We start from the raw sequence: 20,484 nt of genomic DNA on the forward strand, positions 1-20,484 counted from the left end.
TTTCTAAAAACATAATATTGCACTAAGATCGGATTTGTCTAGATGGCTGAGTTTCTGTGCTCCCTACAGTTTTGTGTGCAAGGTTAGTGCATCACTTCCCGCACCCTGTTTCCAGCCCCACCCTCCAAGTTTGAGTTGTGTTGCTCCTCCTGGGCGCATCCATGGCACAAACCACCCTGTGTCGTAAATACTCGCTTCCTTGTCAGGATTGTTCAGTCCTTGAGACCAGAGCCCACGTCCAGGTCTCAAGTGTCTGGCACAGGGACTGGCACACAGTAGGTGCTCATTATATGCTTCTGCTCGCACTGACGGCAGGAGAAACCGGATGGGTGTGGAAACAGCCAGGCCTGCACAGTGGAGAGGCCTGGGCAGCTTCTTCCTCCCGCTCAGGATGCTTGTCCTCTGGAGCTGATCACACCTTCAGGGTACCTGCTGTGGTCTGAGATGCAGGCAGGTGGACCCCACATTTACATCTTCTACAGCATGTTGGGGCCTCACCAGGACACCTTAAACCTGGGTCCTGTCCCAGGCAGTGAGCCCCAGCTCTGTCTTCAAACACTGGGTACCTTCTTCCAGGTCTCAGGATGCCCGCAGTGACAGTCCTCGCCAGGGCCTCACGCCCCAGAGAGAACGTGTTTGGGGACACCAGAAGAAAGAGGGCCTCGCTGCTCACTCCTGCAGGCTGACTTGTCCCGGGGCCCGTCTTCCGTTCCTCCGATCCCCTGGGGCTCTGGGATCTGGAGCCAAGGGGCCACCTTCCTGGGAATGCCTCAGTGGCTGCCCTCCCCCAGCCCTGGCAGGAGAAGAGCCAGCTTCAGAGGAGGGTTGAGGTGTGCTTTCAGGCTGTGTGTAGAGGGACAGGCCAGGGGCACATGTGAGATGAGAGGCAGGTGAGCTGACCCGCCCTTGAGTTCTCAGGCCTGGTGTCTGCTCACACAGACCCCTCTTCTCCCCCGAACCCAAGGACTCTTGCTGTTTGACTTAGATCTCTCTCTCTCTTTCACACACACACACACACACACAATCCCAGCCAAAGAATGCCTTGTTCTGCCAGTAGTAGGGAGCCATGAATGTGACAGTCAACAGCCCATCCATGTAAGGTGGCAGTACTCGGGGCTCACCTGACCAGCCCACAGGGCCCAACAGCTGTGGTAAGAAAGCTTTTGCAGAATCACCCGTGTCAGGGCCATGCACAGCAACTTCGGGGACTATGGCTCCTGGCAGCCCATAATGGTGCCTACGGAAAGCGTAGGGTCCCTTAGGCCTGACAGTCCTGGGAAGGTGTCCAAAAACTTCCCCTTACTCCAGCCGCCTCTCTCCCGAATCATAGGACTCCTGCCGTCCTCACCTCACCATCTGTCACATCAGCCCTGCCTCGCGTCCTTCCTGCAGGGTGCCTTCCTCTCTGGGAGCAGAGCTCCTCCCCCGCCCTCTCTCCTGCTTCTTCCTCCCCGCCTCCCTGCCCTTCATCTCTCACAGCACCAAGCACGGGGCTGGTGGAGGCGGGGGCAGCTCCGGGGAAACTCCAGGGACTTGGCCAGGACAGACTCCTTTCCTGGAACGTCGGGGTCCTGATTGACTCTGCCACGAGGCAGCCAGCCCATCATGTCCCCAGAGCCCAGACCCTCAGAGCCGTCTCAGGGAACCCACTCCCTGTCTTGATTCACCGCTGTTGAATCAAATGAAAATTTAAAGGCATACTTAATGAGTCATGTGTTTCATTGTACCTGCTCCCATCTTAAATTGAATTAAAAATGTATCTTCGTGAAAGTGCTTCCATATCAGAAGCCAGTGAATATTGCTTCTCACTTAGTCTCTGGCTGGGGGAAAGGCAAGCAGCAAACCGTCAGCCACCTTCTCATCTTGCGCTTGCCTGGACGGCTCAGGAAGGGACTGAGCTGAAAATCTATCAAGTGACGTGAGCAATCTGAATGCGAGTCAAGTCAGTAAAGATCGCTCCGACCCGTGAGCTTGTGAATTCCTAGGACAGTTGTCTCACAAAGCATGTAGACCCACCTTCCCTGAATGAAAATATCCAAGCACCTGGAACGCTGTGTGGACATAGAGTCCAGGCATTTGAGAGCAGGAGGACCTCATCCTCCCAAGATGCTGTTTTAAACACGACCTTGCAGGGTTTCTCATCAAAAGCCCACCTGGGTCCCTCCGAGCCCAGCCTCGTGGCAGAGGTGCAGCATGGCCTTCCAGCTCCGAGAGGCATGGAGTCACCATGTGTCTCTGTTTTCTCTTTTCCTGTCTTGCAGAGATCGAGCAGGGCAGTTGTGGAGATCCTGGCATACCTGCCTACGGCTGGAGGGAAGGCTCCTGGTTTCGCCACGGTGATACACTTCAGTTTGAGTGCCAGCCGGCCTTTGAGCTGGTGGGGCAGAAGGCAATCACGTGCCAAAAGAATAACCAGTGGTCGGCTAAGAAGCCAGGCTGCGTGTGTAAGTGAGCGGGGAGGGCGCCGCGTCGGGGTCTCCACCGAGAGGCCAGGGGCCCATTTCCTAGCTAATCCGGACCCCATCCTTGGGAACCTCGTAGGTCGTAACCGTAGCTTCACTCTGGTTGGTTTCTTCTCCTTCTCAAAACGTTGCTGGCTGAGTCCTCATTTCTGGCAGTGACGTGGATCATAGCACTGAGAATGATTGCTCTTGACATTTGGGGGCCTTCTTCAACGCCATCTTACTCTCCCGGGTGACCCTTGAGAGCAACGTCAGACCCTGACATTTCCTCCTCACCCTTCTTGCTGTCAATGACGCCATATAGTCAAGCCAGGGCAGAAGGTGCTGGCGATGATTTCGTGAGACGGTAGACTCTGTGCCAGCCTTGGGGTACCATGAGACACCATGGCCTTGCGGGGATGTATACAAAGTTTCATCAGATTGCTTCCTCTTGCATTGGATTTAGGGAGGGATGGGGATCAAGCTGTCTTTGAATTGTTGATCTTTCAGAGAAAGGGTTGGAGTTGAGTGCTCTGTTCTCCGGAGATAACAAGGAATCCTTTCTTCCTTTCTCTGGGATGGTCTGACCTCACTTTCCGGCGCAAAGAATACTTTAAGTCCTGGCTCCCAGGGAAATTGGCAAGTGTAAGGGGACTGTGTATACGGGAGCAGGCTTGGTCTTTGTTGAGAAATCAAAGGTTCCACCTCTCGGGGCTGTCACCTCTTCTCCCAGCCCTCGCCACTGCCCCTCTCCGTCTCTTACAATCTGCTTCCCTCGGGGAAGGGCAGACAGACTGACGCTCTGATCTTTCTTGCCATCTCAGTGGGCTTCTCAGGGCCTTGGAGTGCTGCCTCATAGAGAGTGGTTGCCCCTTGGGGCCGGGGAGAGGAATGACATGGGAGACTATAAGGGAGTATCTGTGATGACAGAGAGTTTGGCATGTAAGTTGGTGAGTTGGGTCATACCACGGTGATTCTACTTTTCAAACAAAAAAATCACTTTGTGTAGTTGACAAAGCATTTTTGATGACTTGCGAGCTTATGTAAGAATTCTTGCCGAGGTTTAAAGATCAAATCGTTCTTAGATACACATTAAGCAAATCGCCCTTACTGAAAAAAATAAAATTGCATGAAATTGGCTGCCCATCTCTGGCCCAGTGTGGTTAGATATGTGTACCCTGAAAGCCAAGGGGACCAGAGGGGCAGGGGAGGTTAGCAGGGGGCAGCTCCAGGCAGGCAGGAACAAAGGGCCTGACAGTCTAGAAACGAGCCCAGGGCAGAGTGGGTGGATGGAATGGAGTTCCCCAGGGTGGGTCGGAGGCAGGACCTCAGAAGGCAAAGGTCCAGACTGTGGGAGTCCCAGCTAGTGTGGGTGTTCCATCTCTGAAATCCATCTAGGTGAGACAAGGCAGGGAGAACTGGAAAGGGTCAGGTCTCTGGGGCAGGAGTGAAGTGTGTAGCAGAGCCAGCCAGCCACTTGGAACCAGGATAAAGTTCCCTGCCTCACAAGCTGAGAGATGCGGGGAGCAGAACGCTACTGGGGGAGGGGGGGTGGGGTCTGTCACTCAAGCCCTCCAGGAATTTACTTGACCCTTTGGCTCTTAGAAGTAGTTTCAGGAAATGTTTCTAGAACCTTCTGTAAGTGCTGCTCAGCAGGCCCCTCGTTTCCAGGAGGAAAGCTGACAGGATGCTGGGTACTGCTTACAATCACCTGAGAAGAGATGAGGGCAGAGCAGTCCTGGAAGATATGGGGCGGTGCTCTCTGTGGTTTAAAATAAGGAAGAGGGGCTTCCCTGGTGGCGCAGTGGTTGAGAGTCCGCCTGCCGATGCAGGGGACGCGGGTTCGTGCCCCGGTCCGGGAAGATCCCACATGCCACGGAGCGGCTGGGCCCGTGAGCCATGGCCGCTGGGCCTGTGCGTCCGGAGCCTGTGCTCCACAACGGGAGAGGCCACAACAGTGAGAGGCCCACGTACTGCAAAAAATAAAATAATAATAATAAAATAAGGAAGAGGAGCCCCAGGCTTACTGATGAGAACTGTGAAGCAGGCACTCTGGGGGGCTAGGATGGCATCTCTTCTTCTGAATGATTCTGGGAGGTGGGGGATGGTATCCCCAAGGTACTCCCATTACTAGGGCTTTTCTGGTCATTTGGGTGTAAGAGACACAGCTTGAGTCTCAGGGGTGCTGGCTTCAGTGGAGGAGGCCAGGGAGAGCCAGCTGGCCCCAGGCCTTTGTACCACAAGCAAGGTCACGAGTGAGTGCCATCTGTCCGCTCTCTACTGAGTACCCAGCCCCTAAGCTGATGCATCCCTAGGTCCTGGGCTCTGCCCTCAGGTGGTGAAAGATGGTACTAAGAAAATCCGGGTGCTCTGAGAGAACTTTGGATTCAACATCTGGAGACCTGTATCTTAGTCCCGGCTCAGTTTTGTGACTATGGCCAGGGCAACTTCCCTCTGGAGTTTGGTTTACTAATCTATCCGATGGGGTGGCACTCCCCAAATTCTAAGCCTCTATGATCGTATTTATAGAAAAAGACAACAGTGACATGGACAGTCCTCACATTTTCCATCGTGAATACTTGGAAACCACTCTCTAAACTGGGACATTTACAGAGCAGCTCGTGCTTCAAGGGATAAAGTTAAAATTTGGCGTTCTGCCTGATCCCAGATCAAATATATCATAGTGTGTGATCTGCAGAAAAGGGACAACATCTGTAAGCATTTATAAAAGTATAAAATAGTACAGTCAGCCTCTGTGTTTTATAATGTGGTCATAAATGTACATAGAAAAGCACCTCTAGCAAACATCAGCTTAAGTGTCCTAAATTTTAGCACACATTAGTCACAATAAATATTAACACAATATTTAGCAAACAGTACTGTTCTTTCCTTCTGAGGGTTTAGAAGAGGATTGGGGGGATGTTTTGATGGCTCAAATTTCTTTGAACATTTGTCCAAAAAGTGCACAGCAGCGCATTGTTCTTCTCTTGAAACATTTTCTTCAAAAGAGTTCCTTACTCGGGAATTGCCTGCCGAGACTACACAAGTACACTGTTGCCTTCATGTTCCAAAACATTTTCTGTAGCAAGCAGAGACTTCAGAATCATCTCGTTGGCTTTCGATCTGTCCTCACAGCAGTAGATGCTCAATAGATGGTCTTTTTTTCACTCGGTTTTAAAGAAGATGATGTTTCTCGCAGTGAAAAGCATTTTGAAAGAAAAGATGGAGCCAGCTTCTCTCCTCTCACTCTCTCTTCTTCCTTGGCTAATTCACATCTCCAGGGATCACTGCTCCAAATCAGGTGGCACCAGTGCCACTTTCCGTCCATTCAACAGTATTTACTGTGTGTCTACCCCGTGCCAAGCGCCAGGCATTGGAGTCAGAGCTCTTTGGGCTCTGCCTGGGAAACATGCTCAACCTGGGGTCCTGGTGAGAAAGCTCCCCGCAGGTTACACATACTCTTCACCTCCCTCACAGGAACATCGAGAGCCTGTCCACTTATTCCTCCACGACAAGAGATACAAGGGAAGATACAAATAACTCTGATGGTGGTTTGCACAACACTTGATGCTTTGTTGACAGGCTAGCAGAATACTTCACACTTCATAAGGAAGTCAGGAAACCAATTATCAGTCCATTAACAGCCACTTGCAGAAGAAGTTTCAAAACAGCCTTCACCAGAGAAACGCCAAGACTGCACAAATGCCAGCTTCCTTTCGTCATTTTGTAAACCACCACGAGAAGATGTGAATCCTAATTGCTCAAGTGCCTAATGTATATAGCATAGGTGTGAAATGGGAATATACTGAGATGTATACAGTGCGAGTTACAAACCAGCAGCCGAACCTTGAGAGACCAAGGGAGGGAGAAGTGGGTCCTCTGGGGCTCAAAGAAAATGTCACAGATGATACAGGGCTGGAGCTGGGGCTTGAAGGGTTTGGAGGTAAAGGAGGGTGCTCCACACAGGGATGCTACGGGGAATGGTCCTCTCCGAGCGCCCTCCTGTCCCTTGCTGGACAGAGAAATGGATTGAGTCCTAGGGTCATGAGGATCCTCAACCTCAGCGCTACTGACATTTGGGGCCAGATGATTCTTTTTTGTCGGGGGCAGTCTCGTGCATTGCAGGATGTTTTAGCAGCAGCCTTGTTCTCTACCCGCTAGAAGCCAGTAGCACACACACCCGCCTCCCGCTGCCAGTTGTGACAGCCAAAACTGTCTCCAGACATTGCCATACATCCTCTGGGGGAAAAAGCCACCCAGGATGGAGGACCACCAGTCTAGGATAACCTAGTCTTGTCAAGTTCTAAATACAATGAAATCTGTATATTTGCGTTTTGTGTTAGATCGTGATTAAAATCTATAGAATAGTGACAGTGAGGAAGCATGGGGTAAGGGAACATGCCAGCATTTATTACACGTTTTGTGTCATTGGGAAGATAGGCGCCTTCCCTACAACGTTATGGAATATTTATTCTCTCATTTTTACAGATGAAAACAAAGCTCGAGGAGACAAGGTACATAGGCTCAGAGGTTATAGAACCATTAAATGATGGGCTGGAATTTAAACTATTGATTGACAGAGCAGGCTTCTACTCCATATCCTGTACTCTCTCTATGGCACCAGACATCCAGAATCCAAGGGGTCATCTGCAGCAGGAGAAACAGGGAAGTCTTAGGACAACAAAATTCGTCCAGACTACAGAAACAAACTGTTGTCTGTGTTACCCCCCATGAAGTAACAGAGATTGACAAAAGTGAAATAAGTTCATGAAGACTAGATCCATGTAGTCCCTTGTTGGGACTACATCAGTATTTGCACACCAATATGCAATATACTGATGTCAAAGGCATTTCCTCATCTTTACTTTTTCTCGTTCCTTCTACCCATCCATTTATCCATCCATTTTGATTTATTGAGCACCTGCTATGTACAGAGTCAGCTGCATAAGAGGGTATGGATTTTCCTGGTAAAATTCTAAACTGGAGGGCCTCTGGGGATGATGCTACTCAGCTTGAAGTGGTGATCTCGTAGTGCCGTGTCCTATATAATGTGCTGTTAACTCTTTCAATAAGTATCTGGGGCTTAAGGGCCACTACTCAACACAGGCTTTTGGTATATTCTAGTATTTTAAAAGTTTAAGTGAGTAATATACTCTTAATTCATTTCCTTAATCATTTTCAAATTTGGCCATTCCTTTTTGATTCTTATGCATGTACACACATATTTCGTATGGTTTTAATCAAAGTGAACATACCGTCTCGCATTCTGTCTCTTCAAGTTCACGTTATATTGCATATCTTGCCATGCTACTACATGTCTTTTGTAGTTATCATTCTTCACGCCTATGGAATATTCTGTCTAGTGAGTGGACCATAACTTAGGCTACCAATTATGTTCAATCATTTTTATACACGGCTATAATGAACATCCTCAAGTGTATGGCCTTTTTTTTTTTTCTTCTTCTCTTGAATTATTTTCTTAAGATAAGTTTCCAGGAATGACGTTGTTGGGCCAGAGTAGGAACATTTAAAAATAGCTCTTGATGTATACTCCTATGTTTCTCCCCCAAAATGTCGTGCCGTGTCATAATGTCAACAGCGAAAGCTTTAAGGTTAAAAATAAGATTCGTATAATACATGTCCTTCCCATCCAGAAATATGGCATAGATTTCTCTGGTGTTCATCTACTTTCCCTTTTCTAAATATAACAACTTTGTGGTTTCCTTCATATAGGTCACATATATCTCTTGTAACCTCTACCAGCATCGCCAAACCTCAAGTATTTGTGCGGCCTTTTAAAAATTGCTAATTTAATAGGTATAAGTTGAATACATCCCTCCAGCACACCCTTGTCAACTTCCGCAAAGTGCCAAATGTTATAAGTGCTGCGAATGTAGAGACGAATTGAGCACAGCTCTTGACTTCAAAGAGCTCGCTCTAACATGAAGATAGACATAATTATGTAAATTAAAGTGGGCTCTTGTGGTTCAAAATTTAGCTTTTCAACTAGAAAGCATTGGTGAATCAGATGCATTTAGAACCTGCCCCATGAAGATTCATTCTTTTATTTAACACATATTCATTGGGGGCCAGCGATGGGGCAGGCATCGTAGTGGGTGTGGAACAGGGAAGCAACAGCCCCTCTGCTCTTACAGCATAGACTTAGGTCATCGCTATTAGAATAGTTGGGGCTCAAAGAGGGGAGGACAGATTTGAAGCCCTGCTGGGGAGGGAGCTACCCTAGTGGCAGTACTGGGTTCTGAGAAAAGCCAGGGGGATCTGGACCTCTACAAAAGGAGGATGTTCATTGGATACATTGACACACATACACACACACACGCACGCGCGTGCACACACGCATGCACAGTCTGCGTACTTGATTTGCAGTGGTTCCTAAAGGGATTGGCTGCTGCCAACCGTGGGTGAGTGAAAGAAGAGAGGTGGGGTCCATGGGAGTAGGGTCTGGAGAGACTGGTTGGTACCCATGGCTGGAAGCATGCCCCTGTTGGAACAAGAGGTTTGAAAGTGGTGTCAGGTTGTCCATTACAGGACCCTGGACAGAGACTCCAGTCCTGGCCTTTCTCCAGCTGGCCTGGGTCCAGTCCTGCCCAGCGAGGACACGGGGCATTTGCTATTTGTAACCCCCGTGTAACAATTGTTTGTCCTGACGTGTGGCTGCGAGAGTATCATGTTGGTATTTTCCTTTCCAATTTGAAGGATCTTTCTATTTGATACACATATCTTCCCAATCTCTAGCTTTCTTTTTTCTTTCTTTTTGTTTTGTTATTTTACATTGTACAGTTCTTTTACATTTTTATACAGACAAATCTCTTGATATTTGTGATTTCTTTTCAAAGCTGACAAAGTTATCATTCTGCCACAGATCTGAGAAACAGCTTGTTGTATTTTTAGTTATTTGTCAGTAATTTGATTTTTTTTAAAAAAATATAATTTGTTATTCCATCTGGAGTTTATTTAGATGAATGCATGATATTGTCCAAACTATTACACAGTTTTCCAACACGACTTATTGAGTAATTCATTTCCCTTTTGATTTGAGAGAAATGAATTGTTCTACCACATTCTGAATCCTCAAATGTAGTTAAGTCTATTTCTTGACTCACCACTTTGTTGTGCTGCTCATTTCTATCTTAGCACCGGTGTTGAATAATTTTAATTGTTGTTTTATAACATGTTCTAATATCTGGCAGAGCTGGAAACTACTCCTTCCTCCCTTAATTATTTTCTCTTTCAGAATATTCATTGTTATTCTCATCTGTTTGCTGTTCAAGATTAATTTTAGAATCATTTTGTCATAGTAAAAAAAAAATCCTATTGGCATTTTGTATGTGTGCTCCTATTAAACTATAAATTAACTTGAGGAAAATAGGCGTTTTTATACTACACAGCCTTCCCATCCAGACACATGGTGTGTCACTCTCTTTGTTCATCTACTTTCACTTTTCTAAATATAACAGCTTTGTGATTTTCTTCACATAGGTCACATACGTCTCTTGCTTGCTGTATTTTTAAACAGGCAGGTGCTTTTTCACTCCCCTCCCACCTCGACCGCAATGCCCTGTGCACACATGAAGCATGTCCCGTTTTCCCTCCTCTCTGTGGCTGAATCCTGGCGTTCACCCTAAATATATAATCCCAGATTTTCCAGGACAAGTGCAATTTCAAGCATCCTTTCCTTTGTCCCAGAAAATATGATCACAATGGCCAGAGTCCTTGGAAATTGCCTCTCTCAAATGTTCACTGGGATCAGCTGAGGTCTGAAAAGGTCAGCCTCGGTGTGAGGGATAATATTCCTGGGAACTGCTTGTGATTGGGGCAGGGGCTGTGATCAGAAGGGTGGTGTGAACTTCCTCCGCTGATGTAGAGTTCTCCTCGTTTCTCTGGGCTGCCTTAAAGGTCCCGTGAACACACACGTGGCCCCGGGAGAGAAGCAGGGAACCTGGGGATTGCTTTGGTCCGAGTTTGTCAATTTCAGGTCCATTCCTGGAAATTGAAAACCAGCGTGTGTAGTTCTGGGCCCCCTTCCTCCGTTACCCAGGCCCCCAGCACCTGGACACTGAAGACGTGTGGTCTCACTGTACTAGTGATGACCAGAGCTGGGGGCGCCTGCTCTGTAGAAGGACCCCAGTATTCCAAAAGTGTCAGCTCCTTGAGCAGAAAGTCCTGAGGATGGCAAGAGCTGGGAAGCATCTCTGTCTGCTCCTGCAGTGGGGAATGGGCACTGCAGTCATGGCTGCAAAGCCTTCCAGGACCACAGGGGCAGCCTGGGAAAGGTAACCCAGAGTCGAGGGAGGCCGAGGCTCGGAGAACTAACCCTGAATGAAGGGATGGCTCACAAAGGGGCCTTCCAGCACTTCCAATCAGAATATCCAAGGAAGTAGAGTCAACACTTGTCCTACCAGGCCAGTGTGGGTCATACATCACTTGTTACCCTTATTCTTAAATAGGCAGATACTTGATGGGTGAAGGTGGCTTCTGGGTTGAATCAGGTCCTCACCCAGGGGAACAGGGTCTACCTGTGCAGGGTATACCAGCCCCAGCAAGAGGCTGCAGTTTCATTAAGAGCTTTACTCACAGCAGGGACTGGATAGGAAACCAAGAACCAGAACAGAAGCCCAGTCCCTGAGCTGGGGCACACATGGTGGGGCCGGGGTGGCAGGTGGGGAGGGTCCTGAAACTCTGTGGGCCTGTGGGTGTACTGGGTTCCTCGCAAGCCCACCAAATGCTGACTGTATGAAACCAGACTCACATCTCAGCCCACTGGTTTGAGGGGACGGGACTTCCCCATGACTGTCAGGCGTGGCTGGGCTGGGCTCAGGATCTGGCTGTAAGAAGTGAGTCTGTGGAATAAAAGTGTTCAGTGTACCTGGGTAGGGTCTCATCAGGCAAAGACTGGATGTGAAGGGATGGCTCACAAAGGAGGCTCCCAGCACATCCAAGGAAGCAGAGTCAACGCTTTTCCTACCACGCCAGTGTGGGTCACAAACAGCACTTGTTACCTTTATTTTTAAATGGATACATTATGGGGGCAGGAGGTATCTTTGATGGCCCTGCCCAATACAAAATAAACCCACCCAGCTAATCATGCGAATCACTCACAGGCTTTTTAAAATACAGAATCGTGGTCTCATCCCCAGAAATTCTGATTTAGCAGGTCTGGGATGGGGCCCAGCAATGATTGTTCTAAAGCCTTCCTAAGTGTTCTAGATCAGATTAGTGAACCCCGCTAATAGGGAATACCTGCTGTGTGCCCGTTGCTTGCAGGGGTGTTTGGGATCATTCCTGCGGGGCTTGGTCCCCTGACAAGATGGCAGCCTCTTGAGGCATGGGGCTGGGATGTACGTGGTCATATGTTGTGATCATATGTTGTTGCTATGAGGCTGGCCAGGCTGAGGCTGCCATAACTCGGGTGGTTACGATGGTGGAGGCCTTCTGGGGTCCAAGGAATGTTGACCTCAGTATTGATATCCTAGTGAGGCATGGGATGCAAAGTTCAGTACTGTGACGTTACAACTCGATGTTGCGACTGCCTGCCTTTCACTTCTCTGAATGCAGCAAAATGTGGAGGGGAGGGGCTGCTGTACACCCGACAGTCGGAAAAGGGAACTGGGAAAGGGATGGGCATAATTCTAACATGGTTCTTGTCCGCCAAGAGCTCATGGTCTAGTGAGTGTGGCAAGCACATACTTTTATTATAAAGCAATCTTTGAATTACTGCAATTTATAGATGTGGCCACAAAGTGCTACCAGTATGTAAGGAAGAAAAATGTATTCCAGTTGGAAGATTCTCAGATTTCTTGGAGGATCATGGGCAAAATTTCAGCCCAGTCCAACCCAGGTCCAGAACCAAGCTGCAGAAACAGTCTGAAGGCCATATTCCTACAGCTAAGAGTCCTGGTCCAAGGCATCTGGGGACCACAGCCACCTGGGTGGACTGGGGGCTGGAAAAACTGACCAAGCTTTAGGGGTCTTATCCTGGACTGTGACCTCTGCTTGAGGGCCGGTGGGGAATGGGTATACCTACCATTCTCACTTCAGCTTTCAGCTTTGGAATCAGAGCAAACAGGTTCTTTTCCCTTTATAAAATTTTCAAAGTTATGTGTATGCCAAGTGCATTCCCCATGCAGCAGCACAGACCGTGCCTTCTCCATGGTGCTCTGCAGTGTCTGCTGAGAGAGCTATGGGGGAGACACAGCCTCTCTAGTCAGGGTCTGTTTTCACAGCTGCTGGCTCAGGGGCTGGGGCTCAAAGCTCTCCCAGTACCCTCCCCCCGTCCTGTGAGCCTCTGGATGAACCTGTCATCTCACGTGGCCAGAAGTACATCCCCATCAGTGCTGGGTGTTGTGGATGTCCTCAGGCTCTGTGGTTCCTGGGGAAGGCACTGCTTGCCTTTTCTAGGGGTTGGCTTTCAAGGAGAGCCTTGGGCTACCTCTCTTGGGGGAACAAAGACCCTTCCTCCAGTCCTATGTACAAAGGCAATCTGGGGGTCTCAGGAGATGGGCTGAGTACAGGACTGCTCCCCTTGGCTACCTGGTTAACTCCCATCTTGCTCAGGGAGTCAGGTCAAGCTCCTGGTCTTGAAGGTAGCTCTCTCAGGCTAACTGTAAACTCCCCTGGATCATCGTGGATTCCCCTAGAAGGAATCCAGACATACTCCCTTACAATCCAGGGGAACGGCCACTAAGTGTTCTTGTCCAGTCTGCAGTGGCTGGTGGTCTGTGGTTATGACTGGGCTTAGGGTGGCCAGGACCATAGATAGCACTAGAATGCCTGAGTGAAGATGCTCTGCTGAGACAGCCTCAGAGGAGATGGTGGGGCTCTCCGAGGGGTCCCAGAAGCACCTTCTGAGCTTTGGGGGATGTAGTCTACACCCTTTCTTGAATTCCCCTGGCTAATAGGAAGTCTTGGGTTCTTGGGCTACATCATGCCCGCATACTTTTCTCGCCAGCTAATACCTGTGTCTGGCTGATGAAGTTAATTAAGAACAGTTGAAGCTAACCCCAGCAGAGGGCACAGAGGTCCACTGAGGTCTGCCCTGTGGCAAGGAGAGTCCCCACGAGTATCACTCAGAGATCCTGGGGGCTGAGCCCAGGCAGCTGTAGGACCTCACAGCAGTGAGAAGCGCTTTTGAGAAGCCTTTGCTTGGCACGTGGAAAGACCAGTCGTCAGGGCATCCATTCCTCACCCCACAGGGCACAGCACCTTGGAATCCCAGACAGAACTCAAGTCTGACAGAATAGCCAACACTCAAGTGTCAAGCTGTTCAGCTCCAGGCACCTCCGTGCAGCTGACAGAATACGTCTCCTTCCCTAAGTCGGTCTTCCCAGAGAAGGTGACACACGGAGTCTTAGCAGCCAAGCATTCATTCCCACAAAGGAGGAGTTTTGTCAGAATCCTCTGGGTTTGGAGTTATCTGCTCATCCACTGAGAAGAGGGACTGAGGACCAGAGTGCAAACCTTTCGATCTGGAGTCTTGCTTGGTTGAGGAATGGGCTATGCTGGGGAGAGGTGAGGAGACCCCGCTCTGGCTGCCTCCTCAGGCTGGTTGAGACTTGGAGACCTGCCGAGCAGAGGCCTGTGTGGAGACGTGGCCTCCGGCAGCAGCACTGAGACATGCCTCTCGTTGCAAATTCAACAAAGATTGAACGTATAACGCCCGCGTGCCCAGGCACGGGGCTACACCCCATGCCTTCAGAAGCTTCAGCACAATGAATTGTCACAACAAAGGTGTGATTTAGAAGTTGTCAATCTAATTTTTCTGCATGTGGAAGTAGAAAGCAAGGTACAGAAGGCTTCCCCCCACCTCCCCGCTCAAAACAGCAGGCAAACCCAAATTTTCCAGGATTCACATTTGCTCCAGCTTTGGGGTGGTGGCTTGGTTTGCCTACATATACTTTCCGAAGAATTCATAGCCTGTTTTCAAGGTAAAAGCTGAGCCCCAGGAGTGTAGACTCATTTCCTTCCCAGGAGCGGAGAGCAGGGATTTTTCTTCATGCTTTGTTCCGTAAGGGACCAAAACTGTCCTTCGAGCCGGTGGCAGGAGATCCTCAGCCAGCAGCTACAGAGTACATAAGACCCCAGCCCAGAGCCTGGCCTGGGCCAGGACCTCTGAGCAGGTCTGAAGAGGGCCTAAAGCCTAGGGTAAGCGCCAGGAGTGGTTTGGGTGGGCATTACTCCAGAGGTGTGGCAAAAGTCAATCACGACCGCAGGGTAATTCCAGGCAGCGGGTAATTCCGCGACGTTGGCCTTTGCCGATAAGCAGTCAGTTTATACCAAGAACCTAGCAAGCCTCTAAGGGGGTACAGGGATCAGGGTCCAATCGCAGGAGACAAGAATTTAGCAATTGTTAGGCCCCTCCCAGTGAGCTTTGATTTAAGATTCCATTCCAGAAGGGGATTGGATTGTGAATGAGGAACTTGAGGCAGAAGCTACTTTCTCGGGATAAAGGATACTTTTGTGGAAGGGAAATAAAAAGACCACGTGTGGAGTGACCATACATCCATACTTGCTTGGGACCCTCCCTGTTTACATCTTTTGTCCTAAGGTAATTATTAGTGGTACCATCTTTCATTCTCAGAAGTGTCCCAATTTGGGCATTATATTACGTGGCCTCCCCAACCATGACCCATGATCACTGAGGGTGATCTCTGAGCCAAAGATCTAAGAGGTGCTGTAATGGACCCCTTCCTCCCTCTCCCGTCATCCCGTGCCCCTCTCCACTTGCTTACTTTTCCCAGACACACTGGCCCTCTTTCAGACCCTCAGATACACTAAACTCTCCTACCTCAATGCCTTTGACTTGAGGTTCACCATGTTGGAATGTTCCTCAGGAGGCTGGATCCTTCTCATCACCCCTAAAGCTGTCACCTCTCCAGAGAGGCCTTCTCTAGCTACCCTATCTGAAAGAGCTATCCTTCACTTTCTGATTTCTCCATATCCCATTTCATAAGCATATTAGTCAACTTTTGCTGTGGCATCAACAGTGCAAAGATCTCAATGACTTGCAACAACAAATATTTATTTCTTACTTGCGTCGCGTGAGGGCTGTAGGTCAGTTGCAGCTCTGCAGGGCTCAGGGGAGCTCTACATAGCCTCTTATTCTAGATGTGCCTGCTATGCACATGTCCTATGCCGTGTCCACTCACCTTCCATGGGGTAAAGCAAGTCACAAGGCCAAGCGCAAAGTCAGTGGGGTGGTCAGGAGGGCTCTGCCTAAAAGGAAGCAAGGCGAGGGCAGGGCGGGAAGGAATGGTTGTGAATACATAATACACTCTAGCACAATAAGCTATGCTTATGTTATTTGTTGATTGTCTGGTGCCCTCCTAGACTGTAAATTTCCTGAGGGCAAAACAGTACATGTCTTGTTCACTATTGTATCTACGGTGCTAATCAGATAACAAATTTTTAGTAAGTACCGGTTTCCTATTTTTATTATAGTTATTACTATTCATATTAGTGTTGGAGTTATTAGGTAGACAAAGCCAGCATGGTAGGGATGGGAGAGCCTCTGGTTTGGAAGACACTTGGCAACCCAGAGCCTACTAATGCAGGGTTTCATTCTTCAGCTCTCAGGCTGGTGGGGTTATAGCCAAGGGTGGCTTGGGTACTGCCTTAGTCCATTCGGGCTACTATAGTAAAATGCCACAGACTGGGTAACTTATAAACCACAGAAGTGTATTGCTCACAGTTCTGGAGGCTAGAAGTCTGAGTTCAGGGTGCCAGCCTTGTTGGTAAAGGTCCTCTTCCAGGTCGCAGTCTTCTCCTTGTATCCTCACATGGCAGGAGGGGAGCAGATCTCTCTGGAGACTCTTTTATAAAGCACTGATCCCACTCATGAGGGCTCCACCCTCATTATTTAAGGAGCTCCCAAAGGCCCCACCTACTAATACCATCACCTTTGGGCACTAGGATTTCAACATATGAATTTGGGGGAACACAAACATTCAGACCTCAGCAGGCACTGAGTGGGATGAGCCTGGTGTACAGACTCTATGGCTGCAGCTAGGAAGGATAAATAGGTGGGGGGGACACATCATTTCTACAGAAATGATGCATAACAGAGTTTTCCAGGTGGAAGGGAGAGAATATTCTCGAAAGAGAAAATAGAGCAAGACCTGGCGTTAGCCTTGCACATTTGTAGGGCTGCAGTAATCTAATGTAGCTGGAATGTCAGGGAGAGTTGGGGGGTGGAAAAATAAAGATAAAAGAGCTTGGCAAGGGCCTTTAGTCTTTGAGGGTCCTTTTGTGCTCTTTTGAGAAGTTTAGGCTTTATCTTCTGTGCAACAGGGGGTCTTTATTTAAAGAGTTCCAAGCAAAGATGAAATATCATGAGAATTTGTGATTTACAAAATTCATTCTGGAGCCAATAGGTAGGATGGATTCAAAAGGAATGAGATTTAAAGACAGAAAACCAGATAGGCTATTGCAGTAGGAAGAGGGCCTTCACTTAACAGGGTGTGTTGGGGCTGTGACAAGTACAAGAGACACTGAAGAGATAGAATCAGCAGAAGTTAGTTACAGACTGGATTTGGGAGCAAAGGGAAAAGAAGTTGATACATTTTGCTTAGGCAGCTGGGTATTGTCATTCATGGAGGTAAGGAATGAAGGAGGCTTAGGAAAATAGATAAAGAGATCAATTTTGGACATGCATTCAGGGTGCTGGTGGGATCTCCAGCAGAGAGGTACATCAGACAGTTACATACCAAGTATGAATGTGTGGGAGAGTCTGGGCTACCAGTATCATTTAGGAGGCAAGGGCATAAGGAAGAGTGGTGGGAAGTGGGAAGGGGCCAAGGGAAAGCCCATAACTGGGTGACGGCAGAGCTGAATCATTCCCTGATGCCGGGGAATGTTCCAGATGCAAGAGTCTAGGAGAACCAGTTTTGGGAAAAAAGACTAGGAGATCAGTTTTGGCCATTTTTCATTTAATTTGCTCTGGTAAAATCCAGACTCCTCCTGAGTCTAAAAGATCTTTGCCGTCCTCTCCTACTCATGTCATGTTCCTAGCTCCATGGTTCACCTTGCTCCTGCTCTATTGGCTTCCCTTCTGTCCCTCACATACACCAAGCTCGCTCCCACCTCAGGGCCTTTGCACTTGCAGTTCCCTCCACCTGGAATGATCTTCCCTTAGGACAGCTGGCCACATCCTAGAAGATGCCTCCTCAGACGGGCCAACACTGACCACCTTACTGAAAGCAAGCACCCCTCCCCCATTCACTCTTTTCCCTTCACTCTGTCTTATGTTCTTTGCCACCTATTAGAATGTAAACTTCATGCCAGCTGAGGACTTGATCTGTCTGGTTGGTTGCCTCCCATATCTAGATTAGTGTTTGTCGCACAGCAGATGCTCCATTAGTACTCCAGCTAGGTGGAGACATTCGAAGGCCATGCAAAGGGGCCTGCACGGGAGACAGAAAGGAAGCGTTTCAGGAATGGGGGAGGGCTCAGCTCTGTCGAATGCCCTGCTCACCTAACGCAGGGGGCCTGCGCTTTTGCCTGCCTGCGAGGTGGGGATGGAAGAAAACAAAGAAACACAAGAACTTGACACAATTCATGGCTTTTCAATCAAATTACATCAAATATGAATTGAAGAGGACATGTTCCTTGCTCAGGAAATATGTGGACAGCGTCATCCGTTTATGCCTGATGCTCCTTTTGGAATGTGTATGAGTTTCTAGAAGGCATCTTCAGTTCTCCTCAAAGAGAACCCAGCATTAACTTAATCTTGTTTATGATAAGGTTGAGCCCGGCTGGGTGACCAGTTTCAGCCTCATGCATGTGACTTTGAAAACCTCACCCAGCTTCCTCAGGCCCAAGGAAGTTAAATAATAACTCTCACCAGCTCCAGTGCCAGAGATGTTGAAAGACCTCAGATGAAAACTACTGTACTCTGAGCTTCTGAGCAGAAAGAGGTGAAAGGAATTCATTAGTGGCTTTGTAAAGCCTCTGGCTCCAGCTCAGTTCTAGCATTCATCAGCAGAGCTACCTCAGTTTACTGGTTCAGAGGTGCACAGTGAAGCAAGAACAATCTGAACGGGCCTCTCCTGCTTGGGTGAGCACTGCTGGAGAAAATCGCCCAACCAGGCAAATTGGTGCTGCTACAAATTCAAGGTCACCAGTCTCAATCAAGCCTGCCACGGTGCCCAGCATCCATCTGTGTTTCTTAAGTCAGTCTGATCTCCTCTTCCCCATGGAAGCTATGCCAAGCATTCTCCACTCCCCCCACCCCATCCTGGGAACAGCGCCCCTCCTCACCTTACCCTGGAGAATGACCTTGTCTCCCACCTGGCAGACGACGTCCTCAACTTCCAAATTCCAAAGACACCAAGCCTGCAGATCATCACCATCCCCATCCTTCCTCTCACCTTCCCACCTTTAATACCAGAGATGCTCACTCACTCCTCTCTCCCATCAAAAACCAACCCCCCTGTAGTTGATGCATCCCATTTTGGCTTTAGATCAGGTACCTTCAAACACCTTTAAACTAACAGTAAGAAATGCAGTGTAGCACACACTCACACATGCTTGAAACAGATTCACAAACAGTACTTACCTTTATCCCTATAGTGCACTCAGTTATTTCCCATTCTCTTCCTTTTGTTTTTGTTTTTTTTCTTTTATTGTAGCATCCAGCCCATGACCCACCACATTGCTTTCACGAAGAGTCACTGTTTCAAACATTTTCCTATAGATTCCCCCTCGCCTCCCACCTTCTCAGGAATCTATGCCTCATGTCATTCATCCTCTTTCTTCTGTCTCAGCCTCTCCCTTCTGCTACGTCCTTCCCATCACCATTTAAATTTCCCCAGGTCCCTCTTTTCTTAAAAGTAAAACTCTTTCTTCACACCTCCCACATCCTGCCCGTTCTTGAATACTCTCCTTCGCGACCAGACTCCTTTGACGGGATGTGTTTCCTTGCTGTGACCACTCCTTACTTCCCAGTCCCCTCTCACCCCATCCGTTCTGACCTCTGTGTCCACCACACCTGGAAACTGCTCTCACCGAGGTCACCAATGAGCCTCCTGTTGCTAAAACCCAAAGGGTTTTACCCAGATGCTCCACTCTATTTCCGGACAGGTAGCCCTTCCCTCCTTCTGGAAACCACTCTCTTGTTTTTCCTCCTACCTTCATCTGCTTTGTCTCCATCTACCCTGCCAGCTTCTCTCCATCCTCTTGCAAAGTTCCACGCTGTCTGTTTTTTCTTTGCCAACTTGATAGCCCTATTGTTTGAAGTTTTTGTTTTCTTATAATATTGTACATTTCCCCAATCTTTATTGACCAACTTTATTCACTTGTTAGTTGCCTCTTAATTACCTTAGCCCATACTTCTATTTTGAGTGTTTATCTTTTTGTGGAATTGTAGTTCTTCATATGTTAAACATAGTACATATTTAATTGTAATATCTTGCAAATATTTCATTTGGTCCTCACTATTTACCTTTTATGGTGATATTTGAAATCCCAAAGTTTTTCATTTCTGTAACTTAAAATACTGTTTCCTTTATGATTCTAACCTTAGTATAATGCTAAGTCCTTCCCCACCTCTGAGATTATACAAATATTCCTTATATTTTCTTCTAGTACTTCTATGGTGTACTGAGTGAAACGTGGATCTAATTTCTCCATTCCAGATCCAAATGGTAGACATTTGTCCAAGCATCCCTTACTGATCAATCAACCTTTACCCTGCTAATTTAAAAAGCTCCCTTCATCATATACTACATTTTTGGATGTCTGTATCCTTTTCTGAACTTTCTTTTCTGGTTCCATTGATCTCTCCTTTGAAGTTGATACATTACAGATTTTATTATTGCAGCTTTATAATATGTTTTAATATCTGAGTTGGTAAGCCTCCCTGCCACTGGAGAAAATCAGTATTGTGGTTGAGAGCTTGGGCTTTGGAACCAGCTTGACTGCATTCACATCCCGGCCCCATCACTTACATGCCTTGTGACTGTGGGCACGTTACTTGAACACCCAGACTCAGCACCTGCATCTGTAAAATGGGGATAATAATAGTATC

The 20,484-nt window shown here is 48.1% G+C and overlaps 1 protein-coding gene across 2 annotated transcripts in view; it reads left to right on the forward strand.

The window, feature by feature from the left end:
* Nucleotides 1-20,484, forward strand: part of CSMD2 (CUB and Sushi multiple domains 2) — a 665,093-nt gene that overhangs the window by 382,115 nt on the left and 262,494 nt on the right. For both annotated transcript variants that reach the window (XM_029230811.1, XM_029230813.1), the window contains exon 13: nt 2,262-2,444. In XM_029230811.1, coding sequence (XP_029086644.1) covers nt 2,262-2,444 — 183 coding nt within the window. The remainder of the gene's footprint in view (nt 1-2,261; nt 2,445-20,484) is intronic.

The sequence above is a fragment of the Monodon monoceros genome, unplaced genomic scaffold (genome assembly GCF_005190385.1).
Source record: "Monodon monoceros isolate NGI ecotype Baffin Bay Population unplaced genomic scaffold, NGI_Narwhal_1 Super_Scaffold_18, whole genome shotgun sequence".
Lineage (NCBI taxonomy): Eukaryota > Metazoa > Chordata > Mammalia > Artiodactyla > Monodontidae > Monodon > Monodon monoceros.